We start from the raw sequence: 20,526 nt of genomic DNA, 5'->3' as shown, positions 1-20,526 counted from the left end.
TTAATAGATGGATCCCAAATTTTTTCTACAGCCTGCATCTCTCCTCTGAGAGCCTCGTATGGAACCAAGTCCTCATTTCCATTCAGTGTCTCAAAAGTACTTAAAGTCTCAGTGTCCCCAGATGACATCATCCCCCACCAGCCTGCTTGTTTGTGGTCCAGTGATCTCTATTTCAGGAAATGCCAGAACCATCCACCCAGTTTCCCAAGCCAGAAACCTGGGGGCAGGTGATGATTGCCTTTCCTTCTTGCTCATTCGCCACACCCAGTCAGTCATCTGGTCTCTCGGAATCCACTCCCAGTTACTCCTGCATCTGTTTACTTCTCTCCAGCCATCTGAGCATGGTGAATTACTTACCCAGGTTCTTCTTTGGCTCTATCTGTATAATGAGGACAGAGTAATTCTCTTCAGTTGTTCTGCATTGAAGTGAAATATCTGGTGCGGGGGGAAACTCCTTGAACGTTAGGATGACGATGATGCACATAACCATGATTGGCACATTTAGCTGCCTTATATATTTAAGATGACTTTCAGGATGGTCCAGCCTGGGGGAAGATAATACCAGTACCCTGGGCTGTTGTGGATCTGCTTCGTCAGCCACATCTGGTGCTGCTACTGCCCCCTTTCTTTCACTTGTCCTGTTTGTTGAATATGAATGTCCCACATTGGTGCAGCAGGCTGATCCTTTTTGGAATGTTCTTGCCCTTTTCCCTGCCCCTCTCTCCTTTGTCTCTAAGACTCACTTCACCCTCAGTTACTCAGGGAACCAGAGTCCTCTGTTAAGCATTTTTAAATACTGTGCATTTTGTATTTTTTCAGTGTCTGTTTCATTTGCTAGATTATGGGCTCTATAAATCCTGTCTTCTTCAGCTGCTCTGTTTCTCAGACTATGACACAGTGCCTAGCAGGAGAGTAGACCATTATTGGAAACTGTGGAATTAATATGGCCTCACATGTAGCTTTCTCTCCAAAGCCTCTGTGAAGACTTCAGCCAGAAGGGGTTTTGTCCACCTTCACCCTCATTTCTAGGGCTCTTCTGTGCACCACCTAGGCACCATATGCTGTCTGTTACTGTGTTTATTTGCATTTGGTCTTTGACTGTACTAGATTATAAACACTTCAGAGTCCAGATCAAGTCGGCATTCACTGCCATTCCCACCATAGCTGCTAGCTTAGAGTAGGAGTGAATCTGAAAACATCTTGTTGAATTTCCTAAGTTTGTGGTGCTATGGGATTTCATATTCCTATTCTGAAGTTATCTTTCATCCTCCATCTTTCCTTTTGTGGTATGTTTTGTGGTTATAAATCTCTTCCACCGCCATTCAAATATAATCACTGACAAGAAGGGGGTGGAGGGCTGAAATGCACTGGACTGTCTTGACCTCCTGTCTGGTATTTATCATAGCTTTCCCAGGAATTGTCCTTGATAGGTCCTTGCTGCCTTGCAAATAAAGTTCAGGCTCTTTAGTGTGGCATTCAGGACCTTCCACAGGCTGACCCTGTGAGCCCTTTCTGTCCTTATTTTCCACTCCTTTTTTATTGCACACGTCCTGTGCTCTAGCTTAATGGTTTTCAATTCTGCCATTAGACTCACCTGGGGAGCTTTAAAATAATGCACTGAAGCATGGGTTCTGCCCTCCAAGAGCGTGAGTTCATTGGTCTGTGGTGAGGCCTGGGCGTTGGTGTTTGTGAAAGATCCACGGGTGATGCTGGTGTAAAGCCAGGCCTGGAAACCTTTGACCAGCTCAGAGTTGCCCACAAAGTGTGATCTGCTCTAAGAGCTTTGAGAAGAAAGGGTTCTGCAGTCAAGTTTAATTGGTACCGCTTTTCCTGCGCTCCTTTCCAAATATTTGTAACTAGCGCTATCGAATGGGAGGTCAGAGGTGTGCAAAGGAAGGGAACCTGTTTAACTCTGTTTAAGCCCGGTGAGGTCATCTGGTCAGGGTGTATGGTACCTGTTAACGACATCGGCAAGACGCTGTGTAGAAGCTGCTCTGGGCGATGCTGCTTCCAGCGGTATCTCAGCTTTTAAGTCAGTTCTTTATGTGCCGTTATTCATCTCATCCAAATCAGACCCATGCCCTGCCCCAGGCTTCTCTCTCAGAACCCCCATTGTACCTTCTTCAGCACTTCCCGGATCTGAAATTCCTCTTCGTCTACCCGTCTGTCCGCTTCTGGCTCCCTCCCGGACAAGGTGCACTCCATGACAGCAGGGACTTCTGTCTTGTTCGCCCCTGTGTCTCAGCACCTAAAGTAGGCCTGGCAAATAGTAGGTGCTTAATAAATATTTGTTGAATGGACAGAAAGGCAGCCATACATTTGTGGTTTGGCTTTTTCTAAGGTACACGTTTAAATATTTAAACTGCCTGCACAGTATAATTAAAAGCAGCTTGAAATACATTTGAACAGTAGCTAGAAATACAGGAACAAAAGGGGATGGTAGTAGTTTCTTATACTTTTAATTTGCTCAACCTATCTGGTAAAGTACTTAAAAAAAAGAGAGAGAGAGAGAAAAAGTAGATATGAGCCTGACTATAGAGATAATGCTATTTTTTTGATTATAGAGAGGCCTCAGTCTGTGGTATGGGACTTCTTTTTTCTTTTTAAATTTTTTAACCAGCCTGTCACAGGTGGCTTCTCTCGGCCTGTGGGAGTCACACCTGTGTGAGTCAGAGAGTTTGGGTGAGGAATCATTCATTGAGTGATGGTGGACTTTTGTGTGAGATACACTGCACCGAGGACAAAAGCACACAAAACCCATCAGGAATTAGTACATTCTATGGAAAACCATCCCCTTATAGTGAGGGTATTCAAGCAGGTTTGTCAGGGATGGTAGGGAGGGGATTTGCATATTTGAATCTATGCATGGGTCCCAGCAATTTCTGACCTTTGTTTGGCAGGGAATCCAAGGTTGTGTTCTCTGTACGAGTCCTCTTGCTGCCGCTGTGTTTATGGCTCCCGAAGCCAGGCTCTGACCACATTCTGAGTGGGGTTGGCATGTGTGAACTGCCCTGCATGTGTGATAGTTTGAGTGTGACCTGCTATGCCTCGAATTACCAGGAACTGCTCTTTTTACTTCCTGTGCTAGCATGGATGCCAGTGCATAGCTCGGGCCCGGCCCTTCCTTGGGCTGTTCAGGTTATCTCCCGGCTTTACTCTGGAGATACCCTTGTGGAGATTTCTCTTGACTCAGCATATGAGGCACTCCCCCATTGTGCTCTCTAACAAATACCCCAGTTCTTGTGGGTGAGGTGATTAGCAGTCTGGTGTGAGTAATCTCAGGAAGGAGGCTGAGTGGCATCTCCTTTTATCATATTTCTTAAAATACCTTTTAAAACACATGTCCTGCCAAGGTTTCAGAATGGAAGTTGTAGTCATTTACTTAGCAGTCAGGAATTGTCCAGAGTGAATTTGCATTCCCTTTTGTTGCCCACTGTGATTACTTATTATTCTTTTGGAGCAGCATGGCATCCTAAATGCCAGAAAAGATGTGTGTTGGGAAGGTAAACAAACCAAACCAGAGAACAAGCAGGTCTTCCAGGTGGATATTCCTTTATGAGTGAAGTGCTCTTAACTATTCCCAAACAATTTTAGGGTGCTTGTAAAAGATTTTAGGAGATTCCTACCACCTAACTGAACTGCGGTTGCTTCTGTTCATTCAACAGATATTTTTGGGTGTCTTCTACTTACCACAGAGGGGGGCAGTAGACCGAGATCTCTGCCTTCACTGAGCCTGCATTCTGTAGAACCTTGCTACTCAGGGTGCTCTCTGTATACCCGCGGTGTCCGTGTCACTTTGGAATTTGTTAGAAGCATAGACTGTCGGGCCCCACTTCAGGCAGAGATTTTAACAAGATTCCTGGGTGATTATTTGTATACACATTAAAATTTGAGAAGCACTACTCTCTGTTCACGTAAACAAAAACATGTGAGATGCTTTCAGAAGATCACGCCGTGGAGAAGGGACTGTACTGGGCCCGAGAATGACTGGGAGGGGTCAGAGGATGGGGAGTGGAGATGTGTGATGTGCCCATGGGCTGAGACTGAAGAGGTGAGTAGGCAGCGAGCCTTGGGAAGATCAGGCACAGGGACCTCTCCCTCATCCTTGCATGCTTTATTCACCCCCGTTTTTCGGATGATTTTCCCTTTTCCGCTCGAGGCCAGGTGGGGGCCCACAGATTCACTTGCCTGCTCTGCCTGGATCCTGGGAGTGTTTGGCAGAGCAGCGTGAGTTCAAGCAGAGGGGCACAACTTTGGTTTTGATAGGAACTGGCTATTTATTTAAGTGAGAAAGTAGTCTAAGGGGCTGGAAGGGTATCTTGACAGTGATGACTTCAAAGACTTGAAATTTTATGTGATTGTGAGGGGGAAGGGGAAACCAATAGAGGCCTTGCTAGAATTGACAGGACGAGAGAAAAGGAAATGTGGATATAGATGTAGGTTTTCCAGAAAATGGAGAGAAGAAGAAAACAGACAAGGAGGTCTTTAGCCTAATGTAAGAGGATAGACTGAAAAACAAGAGCATGGCTCTCAGTGTAGAGAAGGTGGTTTATTGCTTTTCTTGGAGGTAGGTATCCTTGAGAGGTTGTAAGGACCATTAGTGTTTTTATTGGTCTTACTGGTTTTATTCCAATATCCCAAATTCCTCTGTCTTTAGGTGTTTCTCACATATAGTTTGATCACATAGATCATGTTGGGAAAAATTAAGGTAGATGATCTTCACCTGCTGTGGGTACAAGGAATATTTTTGCTCCCTCTACTCTTGCTAAGTGTGATAATGCTTAATTGTAAATCAGCATCCCAAGGCACCTGTACACTTACGTCAGTAGGAAAGAGTAAGGTGAAAACAGCTCGAGAGATTGATTGATGGATGCAGAGACCGGGAGAGAGAAAAGAAGAGAAATCAGACAGTAGCTAGCAGGCCTTGCTGTGACACACTGGGCCCGAAGGAATGAACATTTGCATGGGTGTCTTAGGACTCAGAGTAATCCGGTCAGAGGACCAGCTCCACCTTGTTCCTTGAAGGCTGAAGTCAGGCTCACCAGAGAAAGTCATTTTCTTTTCCGACTCCTGACGTCCCACTTTTCCCTCCCTTCTTTTTTCCCTGCCACTCCCCTCTGGTGGAGCTGAATATAGTCATGATAAAATTAGTTACAGTGTTTTTCAGACTTGAGAACCGAAATGATTTGACCTTGTAGGAGTAATTGGATGTCTGGCACAGTGGTCGTCATTCTTAACCTTGATAATGTATCACTCTCAAACATTTGGAGCTGTATTTAAACACAATAACCAGAGCCCAGAAGGTGTAGTAAGGATAATAGGCATCTATCTGGGATTTCCCTTTTCCCTTAAAGACCTTATAGAAAGCTCAAGAGATGAGAGGAAAGGGCACTTTTTTCTAATCATGGCAAAAATGCTTCAGTAAAATGCAGCTTTTCCTTGGGGACGGATCAGAATAGTTTCACGAAATGTAGGTATACTGTGATACTCTTCAGGAGGGGCGTTGCCCTGTGTACTCTTGGGCTAGCATCACAAACAGTAGCACCCGTATATCTTGTTAGGACAAACAGTGTATTTCAGCGTATGCAATGAACTGAACTACATACTGGGTACTTAATAGCATACTTTACACTCAGTAAATTAGCATAGATATGAGTTCAGAAGCAAAGCAGATTGACATCGCTTTGAGGTATTACTGTCAGTAGAATCATTCCTTTAGTTCAACTCCCCGGAGGGGGTGGGGGGGGTTGGGTGGTGACTAAAAATTGGTTGAATATTGACACTTTCATATCGTTCAAGGTAAGATTAATTGAGTACTCCTAGATAGTACCTCTTTCTTATTAGAGGAAGTGGGATGATGAGAGCTTTTAAAAGTCTTAATACTTGCAAAAAAAAAAAAAAGTCTTAGTAGTTTGAATCAGTCCTTTATGGAAACTGATAAGTGTTTTATCAAATTGATTCTCACAATGTTATCACTCCATTTATTGCTTTATTAAGCAACATAAAATATTTTGTACAAATAAGTACCTGAACTAAAATTAAACATAGGCATCTGGTTTACCAGCTTGCCGGCAGTGCTGACAGTACCTTTGGTCTAAATCTCTATACCTTAATTCCAGTTTGGCTTTTTTTAATACAAAAATTAGTTTTATCCATTGTATATTCTTATCTCTTTTGTAAAGTTGAATTTTGATAAGGTAAAAACCCGAGTTGTCATTTTTTTTAAAGATTTTTTTTTTTAAAGATTTTATTTATTTATTAGAGAGAGAGAGAGAATGAGAGATAGAGAGCACGAGAGGGAAGAGGGTCAGAGGGAGAAGCAGGCTCCCTGCTCCGATGTGGGACTCGATCCCGGAACTCCAGGATCATGACCTGAGCCGAAGGCAGTCACTTAACCATCTGAGCCACCGAGGCGCCCTTTTTTAAAGATTTTATTTATTTATTTGACAGAGAGCAACACAGCGAGAGAGGGAACACAAGCAGGGGGTGTGGGAGAGGGAGAAGCAGGCCTCCTGCCGAGCAGGGAGACCCATGCGGGGCTGGATCCCAGGACCTTGGGATCATGACCTGAGCTGAAGGCAGACGCTTAACGACTGAGCCACCCAGGCGCCCTTGAGTTGTCAGTTTTGAGAAATAGTACTACTTGAGTATTTTTCATTAGGTTTAGCCTGGATTTTTACTAAGTTGGAAAGAATTTCTCATTAGTCCTCTGACTTTTTAATCTAGGGGCAAGCAGGATCAGTTCCAGAAGTTAGGCCATTTCTGAGAAAATTTGGAACAATCAATGAACAAATAAAGATAATTTATTTTCTGATTGAAATAAAAAATTACAGTTTTTGGTTGTGTAGAGGTAAAAGAAGGGTGAAGGAGAGGGTTGCAGGATTTATTTGTACTTACTCCAAGAAGGATTTCAGATAGACTAAGAAGAAATTTCTCTTCACTTTTTTGAAGTGTTTTATATAATTGGTGAATGTATGTTCTTGATAAATGCTTAATAAGGTAGAGTTTCTCTTAACGTTTTTGGCAAAGAAACTGCTATAGAAAGCAAATTAATTGTGAAATGTTATTCTTCAAGAATTTTTTTTCTGAAACTATATTGTGTTTTGTTGTTTTCTGGTTGGCTCCTAAAAGGGTTTCCTAATAATGTTTTGTTTTTCTCTTTTATTTCAACAATACTGTGCAGTAGTGTTGCTCCTATTTTGATGAGAGACTAAAACTCCAAGAGATATTTTTTAAACCAATAATTGCTTTTGATACATCTCTTTGATTACTAAAATAAAGTTACCTCTATTACTCTCAAGTTTATTATGTCATAAAAATAAAATTTGTTTAATTTTTTAAGGAAATCACATAGGCGGAAATAATCTAAATAAAAATTAGATTTTTATTATATTACAACTATTTGAGGGGATGTAATTTAATTCAAGGGTAGGCTTAACCAGTTTTTTGTCTTACTTAAATGACTAATGTAATTTGTTATAAGTGATAAGGAAAATATATATTTGATACTGTGTTCTTCAGTATTTGTTACTTTTTTAATCTAATGATTGAATTGTGGCATTCTTTTCAGTGCATGATGTTGCTTTCCCATGATGGCAAGGTAGTTTAAGCATTTTCCAACAGTTCTTGAGTTGGAGTATGAAGAATAAAAGCGATGAAAGCTTCTTCCTTATGTTTTTCTGTTTCTTTACCAATTGATCATGCCACTAGGCCACTGGCCATCTCCATTTTGGAGGTGTTAGCCTGTCAGCATTCATGTGTCAAGTGTTGAGTGCACAGCCAAGGTGTTTTCATAGAATGCCTTTTTCTAAAATATTTTGCCCAATTTGGGGTGTGTGTGTGTGTGTGTGTGTGTGTGTGTGTGTGTGTGTGTGTGTAGGGATGGTCATTTATTGGTTCTTTTTACCGGAGGTTGGCATAAAGGTAGGAAATTACAGGAGGAGGAAATAGAATGGTAGTGAAACGAGGGTAGGAAAATAGTGTGAAACTTACTTTTAAATGACTGTCTTGGTGGGTAGAGGAAGACATAATCAAAATATCAAAAATTGTTAATGGATTCGACAAACTGTGACTGTAAAAACAAATTATTTTGTTATGTTTTGGCATAAACAATTGTCCTTTTATTGGGGCCGTTAATGCTATTTTGGAATATCGCGGGCATCTAAAGCCAATAGTCTAGCAGTGTCTGTAAAGCCTGGAATACCACAATAACATGCAGCAGCCCTAACAGCAGTAGTTTGGAATCTTGGCCTGTTTAAATGGGCTATCTGTGAATGTACTTGCTCAGGGATGCATGAGCCACATCACCTATCAATTTGTATGGAAGCTACAGCGCTGGCATAGGCTGATGGATAGCAGATTAGAGCCCTGATTAACCATGTGATTCAAAGACTGGGAATATATTGTCTAAGCAAGATTCATCAGATGCAATCAGAATTTCAAGTGGTCAGATGAAATTCAAATGTGTATTGTGGCGTTTCCTCCCCTAGTGCTTTTCCTCCTAGGTTGCCTTTTTTCCCCCCTCTCTTTCCCCAAAACTGAAAAATACTTCTTTGATGAATCTGCTCCTTACCCTAAAGCTGTCTGTCTGTTATTCATCAGAAAGCAGGTCGCAGTTCAGTGAGCAGAAGAAAAGATTTTAATAGAAGCTGTGCCAAGGGCTGTAATGCATCATTTTAGGGCCCTAATTACATTACAATGACAAATATCAATGGTGACAACAGCAATAACCTACATCCTTTAATGGCTGTGCTGGAAAAGGAGTTTGGGCCCCACGCCATTAGATTAGACTCAGTTTCAAAACATAGGCCATTAGAAGTGTGTGTCCACAGTATTATTGGCTGATCACTGAAGCCCAGTGGAAAGGCCCGTAAATAAATGATGCCTCCCTAACGCTGGGTCCTGTGGGACAAAAGAGGCAAAATTAGTTGACCATGGAAGCAGAAGTGTTTCCGAGGCAACTTGAGCTTTCAAAGTGAGGAATGACCTGCTTAATTTTATGAAATCACACACACATCCCACCCCCCTGCCGCCAATTAGCCTGACCATGAAAAATCCATTGGCATGACAACTTAAAGAAATTAAGAAGTCTTTCAAGCAAAGGGAGACCTATAAAGAAAAAGTTTGCAGGATCCTCCCCTTTTTTTCTGTTATGTGTGTTAATATACATGAATAAAATAAATCTTCTCTACATTTATTTTTAAGAAAAATGCAGATTTTTTTTTTCTCCAGTTGCTCAGACTTAAAATAGCGTAGGCCCAAAATTGAAGAAGGCCAAATAAATGCCTCATGGCCTTTATTTTGCCTGACGAGTAAGTTTCCTTAGAGTAGTTTTTATTGCCTAGATTATGTAGGCAAACTAAAGAACTCTGTTTTCTTATGTGCCCACACATTTTTAAACCCTCCTAGCAAGGGACTATTTTATTTATGTAAACAACATAATGAAGGAAAATATGCTTGGCAGATGGTTCTTAGCATTAGAATCATCAGTTTGGTCTGCCCCAAAGTGTCTCATTATCTTTTATTCTCTCCCCCTCCATCTCTCCCTACAAAAAGCTCAACAGCCAAATGCCTTTGAGATGCAGTGCTCTCCGTCTGGTGAATGCTACTCGATTCTCTTGGCTCACACTGGAATCTCACCCAGAACCACTGTGCTGTGTCGGTCCAGGTGGAGGGTGATTTGGTGATTCCCACTGCAGCTTTTCATGGTGCTTTAAGCATTCTTAAAGGATAGCTAAATGCTCCATGGGGCCAGTGCAGTAAATTAAATCAGGTCAGCACAGTTGGGTCCTTCTTCACTGCTGTGTTACTGGTGCTGGGTTTTTGTCCATCTGGTTGGGAATGCAGACTGGGAGGGAAAGCTTAGGTTTGAAACTTCCTTCATGGTGAATTTGTGTTTTCTCTTGGCTGGCAAAGTTTTTAAGGTGCTGGCATTTAAAAGATTGCATAGCCGCAAAGTCAAAAGGGTTGCTGATGAAAGAAGGAAACCTAGATTGCACAAGGAGAGTGTCGCTGTCATTCTGGTAATGACTTAGCAAGAAAAAGAGCATTTTTGTCCTCTTACAAAATGAGAAACTGACCCTGGATGGAATTTATTTTAAGAATGTCTCAGGAATAGTAATTGCTTTACATTTTCTGCCTCTCGACACTTCTCGCCTGTCCTTCACGCCACCCCATCATTTAAAATAGAAGATATTTTGCATTTATGTGTATCGGAAAACCATGTGTTTACGTGTCCCATCCTGAAGTATATAAGGAGCCATCTGATAATACAAATTAAGATGAACATCTGTGAAGCTCTGGGTAGATTTTTAAAGAAAATTTAGTGGTGGCATTTCTTTTTTTCTTTCTTTAACTCACTATAGCATCCTATTGATAGAAAATTTCTATACTTACAAAAATTATTAGAGAATAAACTATCATCTGATGTTGCTAGGACTTGGCAGATCTCTAGTTCAAGAATAAGTAATGTTCCGAAGGTTAGTTTCCATATGTATATACAAATCCCTTTCTGTTAACTATAGGGAAATTTTTACCATGGTCTACCTCGGCATAGTGAAAACCCTGGTGGGACACATTTGGAAATTTTCATGACTGAAGAAAACATCCTGTTCCCTAGCAATTTATAACTTAAGGATCTGAGTTAATCAACTTATTTGGGTTGGTTGGGTGCTCTTCTTTTGGAAGGTTGGGGACTTGAAGCAAAGGCCACAAATGTAGAAATCCAGTGAGTTACTGAGAGAAACTGGGATGGTGGGAAGAATGTATCTTTACTGTCAAACTAAAAACTCAAGGTTTTATGAAAAACCATATTAGAATGAACAAGGGTCCTGTTGAAAACTGATTTCCAGTCATGAAAATAAATTCCTTTTTATGTTGTCCTGGTGCTTGAAGGTGGACTTTTTTAAGATGAATGCTGGTTAATAAATTGTGCTATTAATGTGACACTGTTGTCACTGCCTCCTTTTAATGGGCTTGCTGATGAGAGTTTTCCTCTTCCTTAGGAAATATGTCAGCCAGAATATAAAGTGTGTTTTAATATCATCCTGTTAATATTTCGGGAATTTGTAACCAGCTGACTGTTCTCTTTATTGCTTTCCTCCCCCCCCTTTTTTTTAATGCAGGCAGAGATTGTCAAGAGGCTGAATGCGATCTGTGCACAAGTCATTCCCTTCCTGTCCCAAGAGGTAAGGCAGTTGGTTTGAGATGCTGGGCTAGAAGGTGCCATTTTAGTGATTTTGCAGAAAAGGGATTGTGGAACTGAGTCTTCGGCCTTGTCAGTCTCTTGGTGTTTGTATGGCACATTTACTAAGATACGGTGTTCACATTCCAACTTCTACACCTTATTAACATTCAGTGGAGTATAACGGTGGTCATATAATGGAACATTTTCTTATGTGTGAAGCAAAATTCAGTTGTTAAAGTATTTTGCTGTCATTGGACAATATAGTGTTGCTCAGAATCATGACTGTTTTTCATAATGGCATCTAATAAGGTGGATTGAAATATTACCCAGAAGGGTTTGTTCTACACTTTTGTCGTGGGGCATTAAGAGTTGGCCGAAGACATCCATAGAAAGTGCTTTACGTAGTAAACAAACTAATGTAACTTTTGGCTAGCTGCTTTAAAAAAGTTACTTATTACCTGATGAAGTCTTAACCCTGTGCTAGCACTTGGAAAAAGATACGCAGGATCGGTCCTCTGAGTACCACAGACTTGCACATCGCCAAGGCCTGTGTGTGGCTCACCTGCTTCTTCTTGCTCACCAGCGGTGGAAGCACACACTGTGCGGACGCGCTCATTTTGGAATGAGAAGGTGCATTTCTCGTGGATGGTGGCTTCCTTGTGGCTTTTACCCCTCTTTTTGTTTGCTTGCTTGCTTTTGGTAGTTACAAAGTTTAGGTAACAGTGCTAAAGAGATCATTTTTGCTTCTGGATTACTCAGTCCGTCATTTGCTCAGGTAAGATCATCTGTGAGAAGGCAAGAAGCTAACTAATGGAGGATCTGTGTGTCTTAGCCACTGAGCTGTGTGTTGTGGGCTAGAAGGCACTTGGGGCACTCTCCTCCTACCCTTTACTTCTTTAGGTGTATAGGGAAGCCTTGCTTCCCAGGGGAGCTTTCCATCTGCCTGCCCACCAGTGGGCACGTGCTGATATAAGCCTGCAGTGGGTATTTGAGCATGGTTGTGTGTTATAGATAATAGGAATTACTGTGTGAATTCTTATTGGTTTGAACTGGGTTGGATCTCAGTAACCATGGGTACCTTTCATCAGTTATATATCCCATGGGGTGCTCATATTCACAAACCATGGACCTGAGTTAACATCCTGAATTCAAATGTTCTTCTGGACCACAAACAACAACGGAGGAGTTGTCTTTCTCGCCCTTTAGCTGTGACCAGAAAACCACTACCCACAGTATCCCCATTTGCCTATTTCTGCTCAGGATTTGCCTGTGACTAGATTGGGTGGAGTGATGAGGGAGAGTTAAGAGGACTGTTTGCATTTCTTTAGGAAGTCAAGCCACGCTTTGCCCAATCCAGACCAGTGTGTGTTTCTTCTTGGTTGAAGTAGCTCTGCTCTATGGAGATGGAGGATGGGAACAATGTGTATATAACCTCCAGAGCTGTAACCATGCTGAGGTGTTCTACCCCAGGTGGAGGGAAGAGTTCGAACTGTCCCTGGGGTGGTATGAGACTTGAGGCCTTTGCAGGTGTAGACCCCCTGTCTATAATCAGTGGTATAGTTTATCCCCATGGCATTTTCCCAGGATCTGTGGGGTTATATGCAGAAGTGGAAGGAGGTCTTGGCGTTGTTGATGGAGCTGATTTGCAAATAGGTTGTTTTCCCACATGAGTTGTGTTGTTTGTGTGAGCAGGCCGAGTAGGAGGAGAATATGTAATGGTAGTGGTGCTGAGCAAGACCGGACTGGAATGAATTGGCTAAGAAAGTAGCTGTACCCCACAGAGGAAAGCCACGGGGAGACACTTGGAACTCCTTTTCTCTGCTTGAGGCTGGGAAGACAGCATCATGATCTCACCACTTACTGTTTATTTCCCCGATACTTTTGACATTTCTTGGTTGAAATCCTTGATTTGTGTGTAATGAATGATCTGTGTCATGGTTTTCTAAATCCTGATTCTGTGTATATCTTCTCTTCTGCTTACTTTGGATTTAATTGGCTCTTCTTTTTTCAGTTTCTTAAGGTGTGTGTCTATTAATGTGTGGGCCACAGACATGTTTGTTCCTGTCCCACCCAGGCCTCTCTGATGTTTTGTGTCTGAACATTGCCCACCTCCTTTCATCTTCTGGGCATTCTGTGAGCATCAGACTCCTCTCTTCTGTCCTGAGGCCAGATGGACCGTAATCTGGAGGGAGGGGAGGAGGCAGGTTATTAGAGGAAGATGAATTCTATTTCCTGTCTCTTCAGAGGCATGGAAAATCACTCTTGCATGGCTGCGAGCGTCACTCGGTGCCAGGTCTGAATGCTCTTAATCTGATCTTTTAACACCGGCTCTCTGTGTGACAGTCTCACTGCCAAAACGGCAGCTGTGGCATTAGAATTTATTTTAAAACGTTTTTATTTAAAAATGAAATGATTGTATTTAGAAAAAAGAAAAACATTCCCTGAAGACTAGTACATATAAGGTACAGGATAGTGGTTGGAGGGATTTTTTTTTGGAGTTTGATAGGAACGAGAGGTAAATTCACATACTTTTAGAACCCCGTTGTTAACTTAGCCCCCATGCTCATTAAGGTACCTGCTTAATACTGCTTGTGATTAGTATACCATATTTTCTAAAATTTAAAAAATACACGTATAATACTGAATGACAGCTATTAAATAAATTTAGTTTTGAGTGCCAGACTTTTTTGGGAAATAAGTTGTGTAATTGTAGTTCAGAAGTACTTAAAGTATGTCTGTGTATCGCAGGAAACAATCACAGGAAAAATATTTTCCTGGTAGATTTCACAAAAACATTTTTTAGAATTATAGCCAATATATATTTTAATGATGTGCTTGTTGCACTCATATATAACTACTTCTGAAGTCCCAGGCATTAGACAAAGATAACTTTTGTCATTAAAGTGAGTATCACACATAGTTCTTCTTCTTCTTCTTCTTCTTTTTTTTTTTTAAGGGAGGGGGAGTTGAGGCACGCAAATGGGAGGGGGAGGGGCAGAGGGGGAGAGAGAATCTTAAGCAGGCTCCATGCTCTGTGCGGTGTCTGACGCAGGACTCGATCTCATGACCCTGAGATCATGACCTGAGCTGAAATCAACAGGGGGATGCTTAACTGACTGAGCCACCCCGGCAACCCTCACATACAGTTCTAAAAATTTTATAGGATCCCTAATACCAGAATTTAAAGAAGCCTCATGAGTGAGTCCTCACCTGTCAGAAGCTGTTTTTTTTTTCTCCCACTTTTGGTTTTTAGGAATGGGTAAGACTGATCTATATTCTGTTGCCCTCAAGTTTCTCCTTTAAAAGGCAAATCTCAATGTAGTAAGTGGGAAGTTCTTCTCTTTCCTGCTTTGGGTCTCCTTTGCAGGAGAGGAGCTATAAATAATCAACTCCCTGTTGGCAGTTCCATAAGCAAGAGATGCCAGAATGATGACAGTTGGGTCTGGGTCGAGTCCTGGCCTCTCTGTTACAAATTACATGGCTTACTCTAGCCAAGTAAAGCTGGGTGACCTTTTTAGTAGGTGGTTTGCCGCTGTAAGCCTCAGTCTCCTCATCTGTACATGAGGTTAGTTATAGCATGCAATGCATACTTGGGATTACACGTGTGCTGCGTAGTACGCAGTAAGCCCCTCCTGATGTTGGGTCCTGGCAGTGCCTGCTGCGGCAGTAGGAGCAAAGCTCTGAGTTTCCTTTTTGGGAAGACCTGGAACCAGCCCTCCCTCCCCTTTTTACTCATTGTCTTTGAAAGAATGAATTGCTTATCTTCTTCTCCTATGTCCTTATAGAGGACAAAAGTGTAAATTAAAACTCAAGTCAGAGCTGTGAACTAGCTAAAAATCTCAGTGAGGCATATTTGGTAGCCCCAACGGTGATTCTCTTCTAGCTCCAAAAATTAATTTTCCAGTTTGGCAAACACTGGTCTCTCCCCAACCAGCAAGCAAATACCCAGACGGTGACAGCCCTTCAAGGTGTTCAATCTATAGAGCTGACCTCCGAAGGAGCAGTGGTTTGGGATGTGGTCTGTATTTTGCCCACGAAGCTATCTAGACAAACAAACTTCTCAATCCAGTTGGGGACTGGATCTTTTCCAAATATCTGGTTGCTTAGCTGAAGTTAGTTTTGTTTTTACACGTAGTGTAATGAATGGACTCTCTTTTTTCATCAGTGATTTCAGGATATATCTTGTAGACCCTTAGACCTTACGGGGCCTCAGCAAAATTGAAGGATGCCACTAAGTACTGACTTGTCTCCTGTACCCCCCACCCCCCAACCCCTGTTTCTTGTTTCTTGAGTTACTTAAGTGGAGGCAGAACTGCTTTACGGCTGCTGGGGGAGCCCTGTGGACTTGTCCTCTCAGAGCCAAGGCGGAATGATGGCAGAACCCCCAGCTTTGAGGCCTGGGCTTACCGGTCAGCAGCTGTTTCTTCCTTGTATGTGAAAATATTGATTGCATAGGAAATTTAAATCGTTCTTTTGACCACCTTTAATAATAGTCCTCTGGTCATTAGAAATTTTAGGGTGTAAAAGGGAAATTAAGAGTGAAATTTTTAAGCCTTTTATTTTTATTCTTGTATTTACCTAGGGAAAAGAGAGTATTCCAACTTGAATGCTTTCTGGTGCACATTTAATTTTAACTCAAAACTTGGTTTTTATTACCTATCTAATGAGTAGAACCAAATAGTGGTTTTACTCTAGAATTCTGCAGATTGGGTGCTTTCCATTGCATTTAAATAGTAGAAAATAGCACACAAGTACAGAATGGTGGTAATACGTGTTTATTTAAATTCTCCAATTCCAATAGCAAGAACAGCTATGATACCTGACTTTCTATTTTTGACATGCCATAAATTTGGTCCTTTTCATTTGATGGAAAACAGACTCCTTTTATGATATGAAATATGAGTGTATCTCAGATGCTGGGTTTTTTTTGGTACCTGGATTAATATGGTACTGAATTGCTCTGAACCACATTTTGCATGTATAGAATAATTGTAAAATGGAAGTTGAAAAATGTGATCAGTCACTTTCATATTGTGCCTCAGGGAGGAAATGAACAAAATACAGTGGTTACATGCACTGGTGGCAGTGTTCTCGCCTCATAATGGCACCCGGTTAACTCATCTTATTGCTTGTTAACTTTGTAAGGAACCAGTGACTTGTGATAACATGGTTTGATGTAGGTGAGCTTGGCTGAAATCACCAGAGATCCCCTGATAAGTAGGCGGTGACACCCGCAAGACCATCTTCAGATATCGTTCGTTAAATGCCAGCAACCCTCACAGGACACATCTGCGTTCCAGTCAGGGCCATTCTGTCAGTGCTGGTAATATGTTACGACAGTGCTGTATATCTCAGCAATGTCCTGAAATGACTCATACACCTAGATTGGGGCTTTAATGGATTTTGTCCCCTTCTCGGATTCTCACATTGGACAGCCTTTCATTTAAAACCTGGTTTCCCCGCAGTACTGAATGAGGCAGCAAGGAGCATAATCCTGCCCTGTGTTCCTCAGTTTGGCCCAACTGACTTGTTCTATGTGACTGCATTTTAGTGACAGTTGCATTTTTGGCGAGAGACTTATGGTGGCATTATGGCCTGCTTAGCCTCAGCAAGTAAATGATTCTTAGGAGGGAGAACTTTTCTGCAGGTTTCAGTGTAGGCCTCCTTTCAGAGGCAGTATTTGCCAACCCTTACCTATATGTGTTGAAGAAATTAACGTGCTTTTGAGAAACCTACTCATTTTTTTGACTTTCAGTTAGGTGATGATTGGATTATAACTGGAGCTAAGCTTTAAAATACTTTAAGTAGAGCTTATAATGTCTAATACGGTAGCCATAGCCATGTGTGGCTGTTTAGATTTAAATTAAAATTAATCAAAGTTAAGTGAGGTTACAAATTAAGTTTCCCAGTCACAGTAGCCTCATTTCAGGTGCTCAGTATCCCCATATATGTGGCTAGTGGCCTCCAGATTATCAGCACAGATTTAGAACGTTTCCAACATCGTGGAAAGTTCTGTTGGAGAGCAGGGACTTGAGCTTATTGGACAGGTCGGGCAAGAATGCTCTGTCTTCATGGTGGGTGAGGCTAAATGATCAGCAGGAAAAAGCCTTGCGCAGCACTTCCCAAGCGTTAGTCCAAAGTTTCACAGCTAAAATTGTTTAGAAAACGCTGCTCAGAGAAGACCTGCCATTTACCAGGTATTAGCCAAATTAAACCCGGTGGGGTTTTTTTTGTTTTAAGGAATACCTGATTTCTTCTGGGACTAACATTTCTTGGGGGACACCATTAGGAAAGGCTGATTTGAATTTAAAACTTCTTTGGGGCCAGTACACTTGGTAGAGTTGCTGAAAAAGGCCGAGTAGGATTTTAGCCTGACTTACTGGGTATGGGGTGACACTTTCACTCACATTTGACCTGCTTAGCCATCCCTGGGGTATTCTGTCTCATCACCTAGAACACACCCGAGGAGTGGCCAGAGGATGAGTGGCCTAAAGCCAGTGGCCTGGGGATATTTAACCTGGAATAGAGAAAGTGAAAACAACAATTAGGCCATTTTCATGTACTTGAAGTGCACTCCAGTGGAGGAGACTTCAGAGGCAAAACTGGGTCCAGTGGGAAGAAGTTAAGAGAGTTAGATTTTGAATCAAAATTAGATAGAGTCCATTATCCCCACATAGAAAACGCTTGTGCATGAGCTGGTGAGTTCCCTTCCAGAGGATCTGATCAAGCAGAGAGTGACAGACTACTTGGTAGGGTGTGACAGAGGAAACTCATCTGTTGGATATAGTAATGGCTTTTGGCCTGTGCTTGATAGTACGATGCCACCCTTCCAGTCCACTGAGCTAGGGCAGCATTTAGAAATCTGTAGGCTTTTGGAAAGGTGGAGAGTCTTTTGTTGGTTGGTTTGTTGTTACAGTGCTGGGGGCACCACTGTCATCTGGGTCTCATGATTCCTAAGGCCATTACTAGTTCTGAGTGAGTGGCTTTTTATGTACCTGTGGCTGATGAGTCCTGTGAGCAGGAAGGGCGTTCGGTCCAAGTTCAAGCAAGTTTATCTTTTACCCTGGAGTATTGCGTTAGCCTTCTATCTGTTCTCCTTCTTATCTGGTTCACCTCCCTGTCATCCAGCTTCCTTACTATTCTTTACTATCCCAGCTGTATCTTACTAAAATGCAGAACTGGTAACACTCAGCTGCTTTAACATTTTTAACAAAAAATGTCGTACCCGGGGGCGCCTGGGTGGTGTAGTTGGTTAAGTATCGGACTCTTGGTTTCTGCTCAGGTCATGATCTCAGGGTTGTAAGATTGAACCCCACGTTAGGCTCTGCACTCAGCATGGAGTCCGCTTGAGATTCTCTCTCCCTCTGCTCCTCCTGCCCATTCTCTCTCTCTCAAATAAATAAATAAACAAACAAATAAATATATCTTTAAAAAAATTGTCTTACCAGCATAAAGTCTTAAGTTTTCCGCATGTCATGCAAAGCCAACCAGTGTTTGGCCTCCTCCTGCCTTGACAGATTTCACTTACGCTAGTACGTGGTTCTAGAGAGCATGCCCTGGCCGTACCCACATGACTTCAGGCGCTTGCCTTTGTTGTTCTTTTTGTGAATATTTATTCCACTTTAAGGTTTGCATGTGTGTTTTGCCATGCCTGAGAAGGCTTTCAGTCCCACCTTGCTTCGTCTCTCCCAACTTTTCCCATTACCCTGTTCTTCTCCTGCAGCCATCCATGTTCGTTCTCTTCCTTGACAGACAAGCTCCTTTCTCCTCCAGGGACCTTGCCCAAGCTCTTCTCTCTGCCTGGAATTCTTCTCTCCTTGTTTCATCCACAGAACTCTTGCACATCCTTCATGTCTCAGTTGTTGGGTCAGCTTCCACAGGGAATCTTCCTTCAGCCCTAAGATTCCATTAGGTATTTCCCCAATAAGTGATTGCATAGGGTGCCTGGGTGGCTCAGTTGTTAAGCGTCTGCCTTCGGCTCAGGTCATGATCCTGGGGTCCTGGGATCGAGCCCCTCATTGGATTCCCTGCTCCGCGGGAAGCCTGCTTCACCCTCCCCCTCTCTCGCTCTGTCTCTCTCTGTCAAATTAATAAAATCTTAAAAAAAAAAAAAAGATAAGTGATTGCATAGCATCCTGTAATTTTCTTCATGGAAATTATCCTCCAGTTGTGATATTACCGAGGCTCGTGAGTGTTATTCATTCACTGAGTGTCTTGTTCATGACTCTAGTCTCAGCGCCCGCCACAGTTGCCTGGTGCACAGTAGGTTCTTAATAAATAATTGAATGAATGAAGAAGAAAACAAAGCCTTTCCTGATGCTCCAGGAAGTATGCTGGGCATTCCTTCCTATAATCTCCCTTAGTATTATTTTATGTCCTGCTTTCCTGTATAGTGTAAGATGCTCTATGTCTGGGTGTTCTTTGAGGAGTAGTGGGGCCATTATTCCAAGTGCTTACTTTTTCTTGTCACATGTCAGGAACATTAATGTTCATTATAAAAATCCTACTTCATTTTATACCTCTGCCTTTAACTACCCACTTACCTCTTTACTTACCCCTATCAATAAAGGGAGGTAAGGGAGGGGGTGGGTATTAAAAAAATTTTTAAGTTGTAGCAGTTTTTTCTTGTTTTTATTGGAAGTACTACATCTGTTTCCATGCCCTAAAGTATTGGCTTGGCAGGTATGGTCATTGTCATCTCTTTCCCAAAGCATACATTAAATATCTGTTACACATGTATTAGTGGTTTGTTAAGGTCTGTTTCTCAGCAGGCTTTGTTGGACTTACTGTTTCAGTCTCTTTCTTGTTGAAAAAATTACTCTTAAGACTTTTCCTGAAAAATGCAAAAAATAATTTTATGATGAAAGTTAAGTAGGAAAGTGATTTAATGTATAGCATTTCATTTTAGTGCCCCATCCATGCTTGTATTCCTTAAATCACAGTATTTAATTGAGATATAACTTACACATCGTAAAATCCATTTGTTTTAAGTGTGTAATTTAGTGATTTTTAGTAAATTTACAGAGTTGTGCAACCATAATCACATTATAGGTTTTTTTTTTTTTTAAGGATTTGTTTTTTAAAATTATAAATCGCAGTATTTTAAAGAATAAATTATTGGGCTTCCCTTGCTTCCAAGTCCCAGTTAGAGGACGCTTCTCTCACCTTAGGCTTATTGATATATTCTTAGTAGCATTTTATTTGGTGGTGCTGGTAGAAAAAGTTCAATCCGGAGCCCCTATGTGGGGGAGCAGTTTGAGCAGTAAGAGGCCATAGGACTCTTGCTTTCTGCAGATTGACTGGGGCTAGAGTGGCTGTCACTACTTGTGGTGAGGTGGCAG

General features: G+C 41.8%; 1 protein-coding gene across 9 annotated transcripts in view; it reads left to right on the top strand.

Annotated features, from left to right (window-relative positions):
• The window catches only part of TLE4 (TLE family member 4, transcriptional corepressor), a 142,057-nt gene that overhangs the window by 24,672 nt on the left and 96,859 nt on the right, over nucleotides 1-20,526 (top strand). For 6 of the 9 annotated variants that reach the window (XM_027615229.1, XM_027615222.1, XM_027615221.1 and 3 more), the window contains exon 5: nucleotides 11,124-11,186. The exons of the other annotated variants lie outside the window; for them this stretch is intronic. In XM_027615229.1, coding sequence (XP_027471030.1) covers nucleotides 11,124-11,186 — 63 coding nt within the window. The remainder of the gene's footprint in view (nucleotides 1-11,123; nucleotides 11,187-20,526) is intronic. 9 annotated transcript variants of the gene reach the window in all.

Source organism: Zalophus californianus, chromosome 13 (genome assembly GCF_009762305.2).
Source record: "Zalophus californianus isolate mZalCal1 chromosome 13, mZalCal1.pri.v2, whole genome shotgun sequence".
NCBI lineage: Eukaryota > Metazoa > Chordata > Mammalia > Carnivora > Otariidae > Zalophus > Zalophus californianus.
Note: the sequence above shows the minus strand (reverse complement) of the source record. Positions and strands in the feature narration are given on the sequence as shown.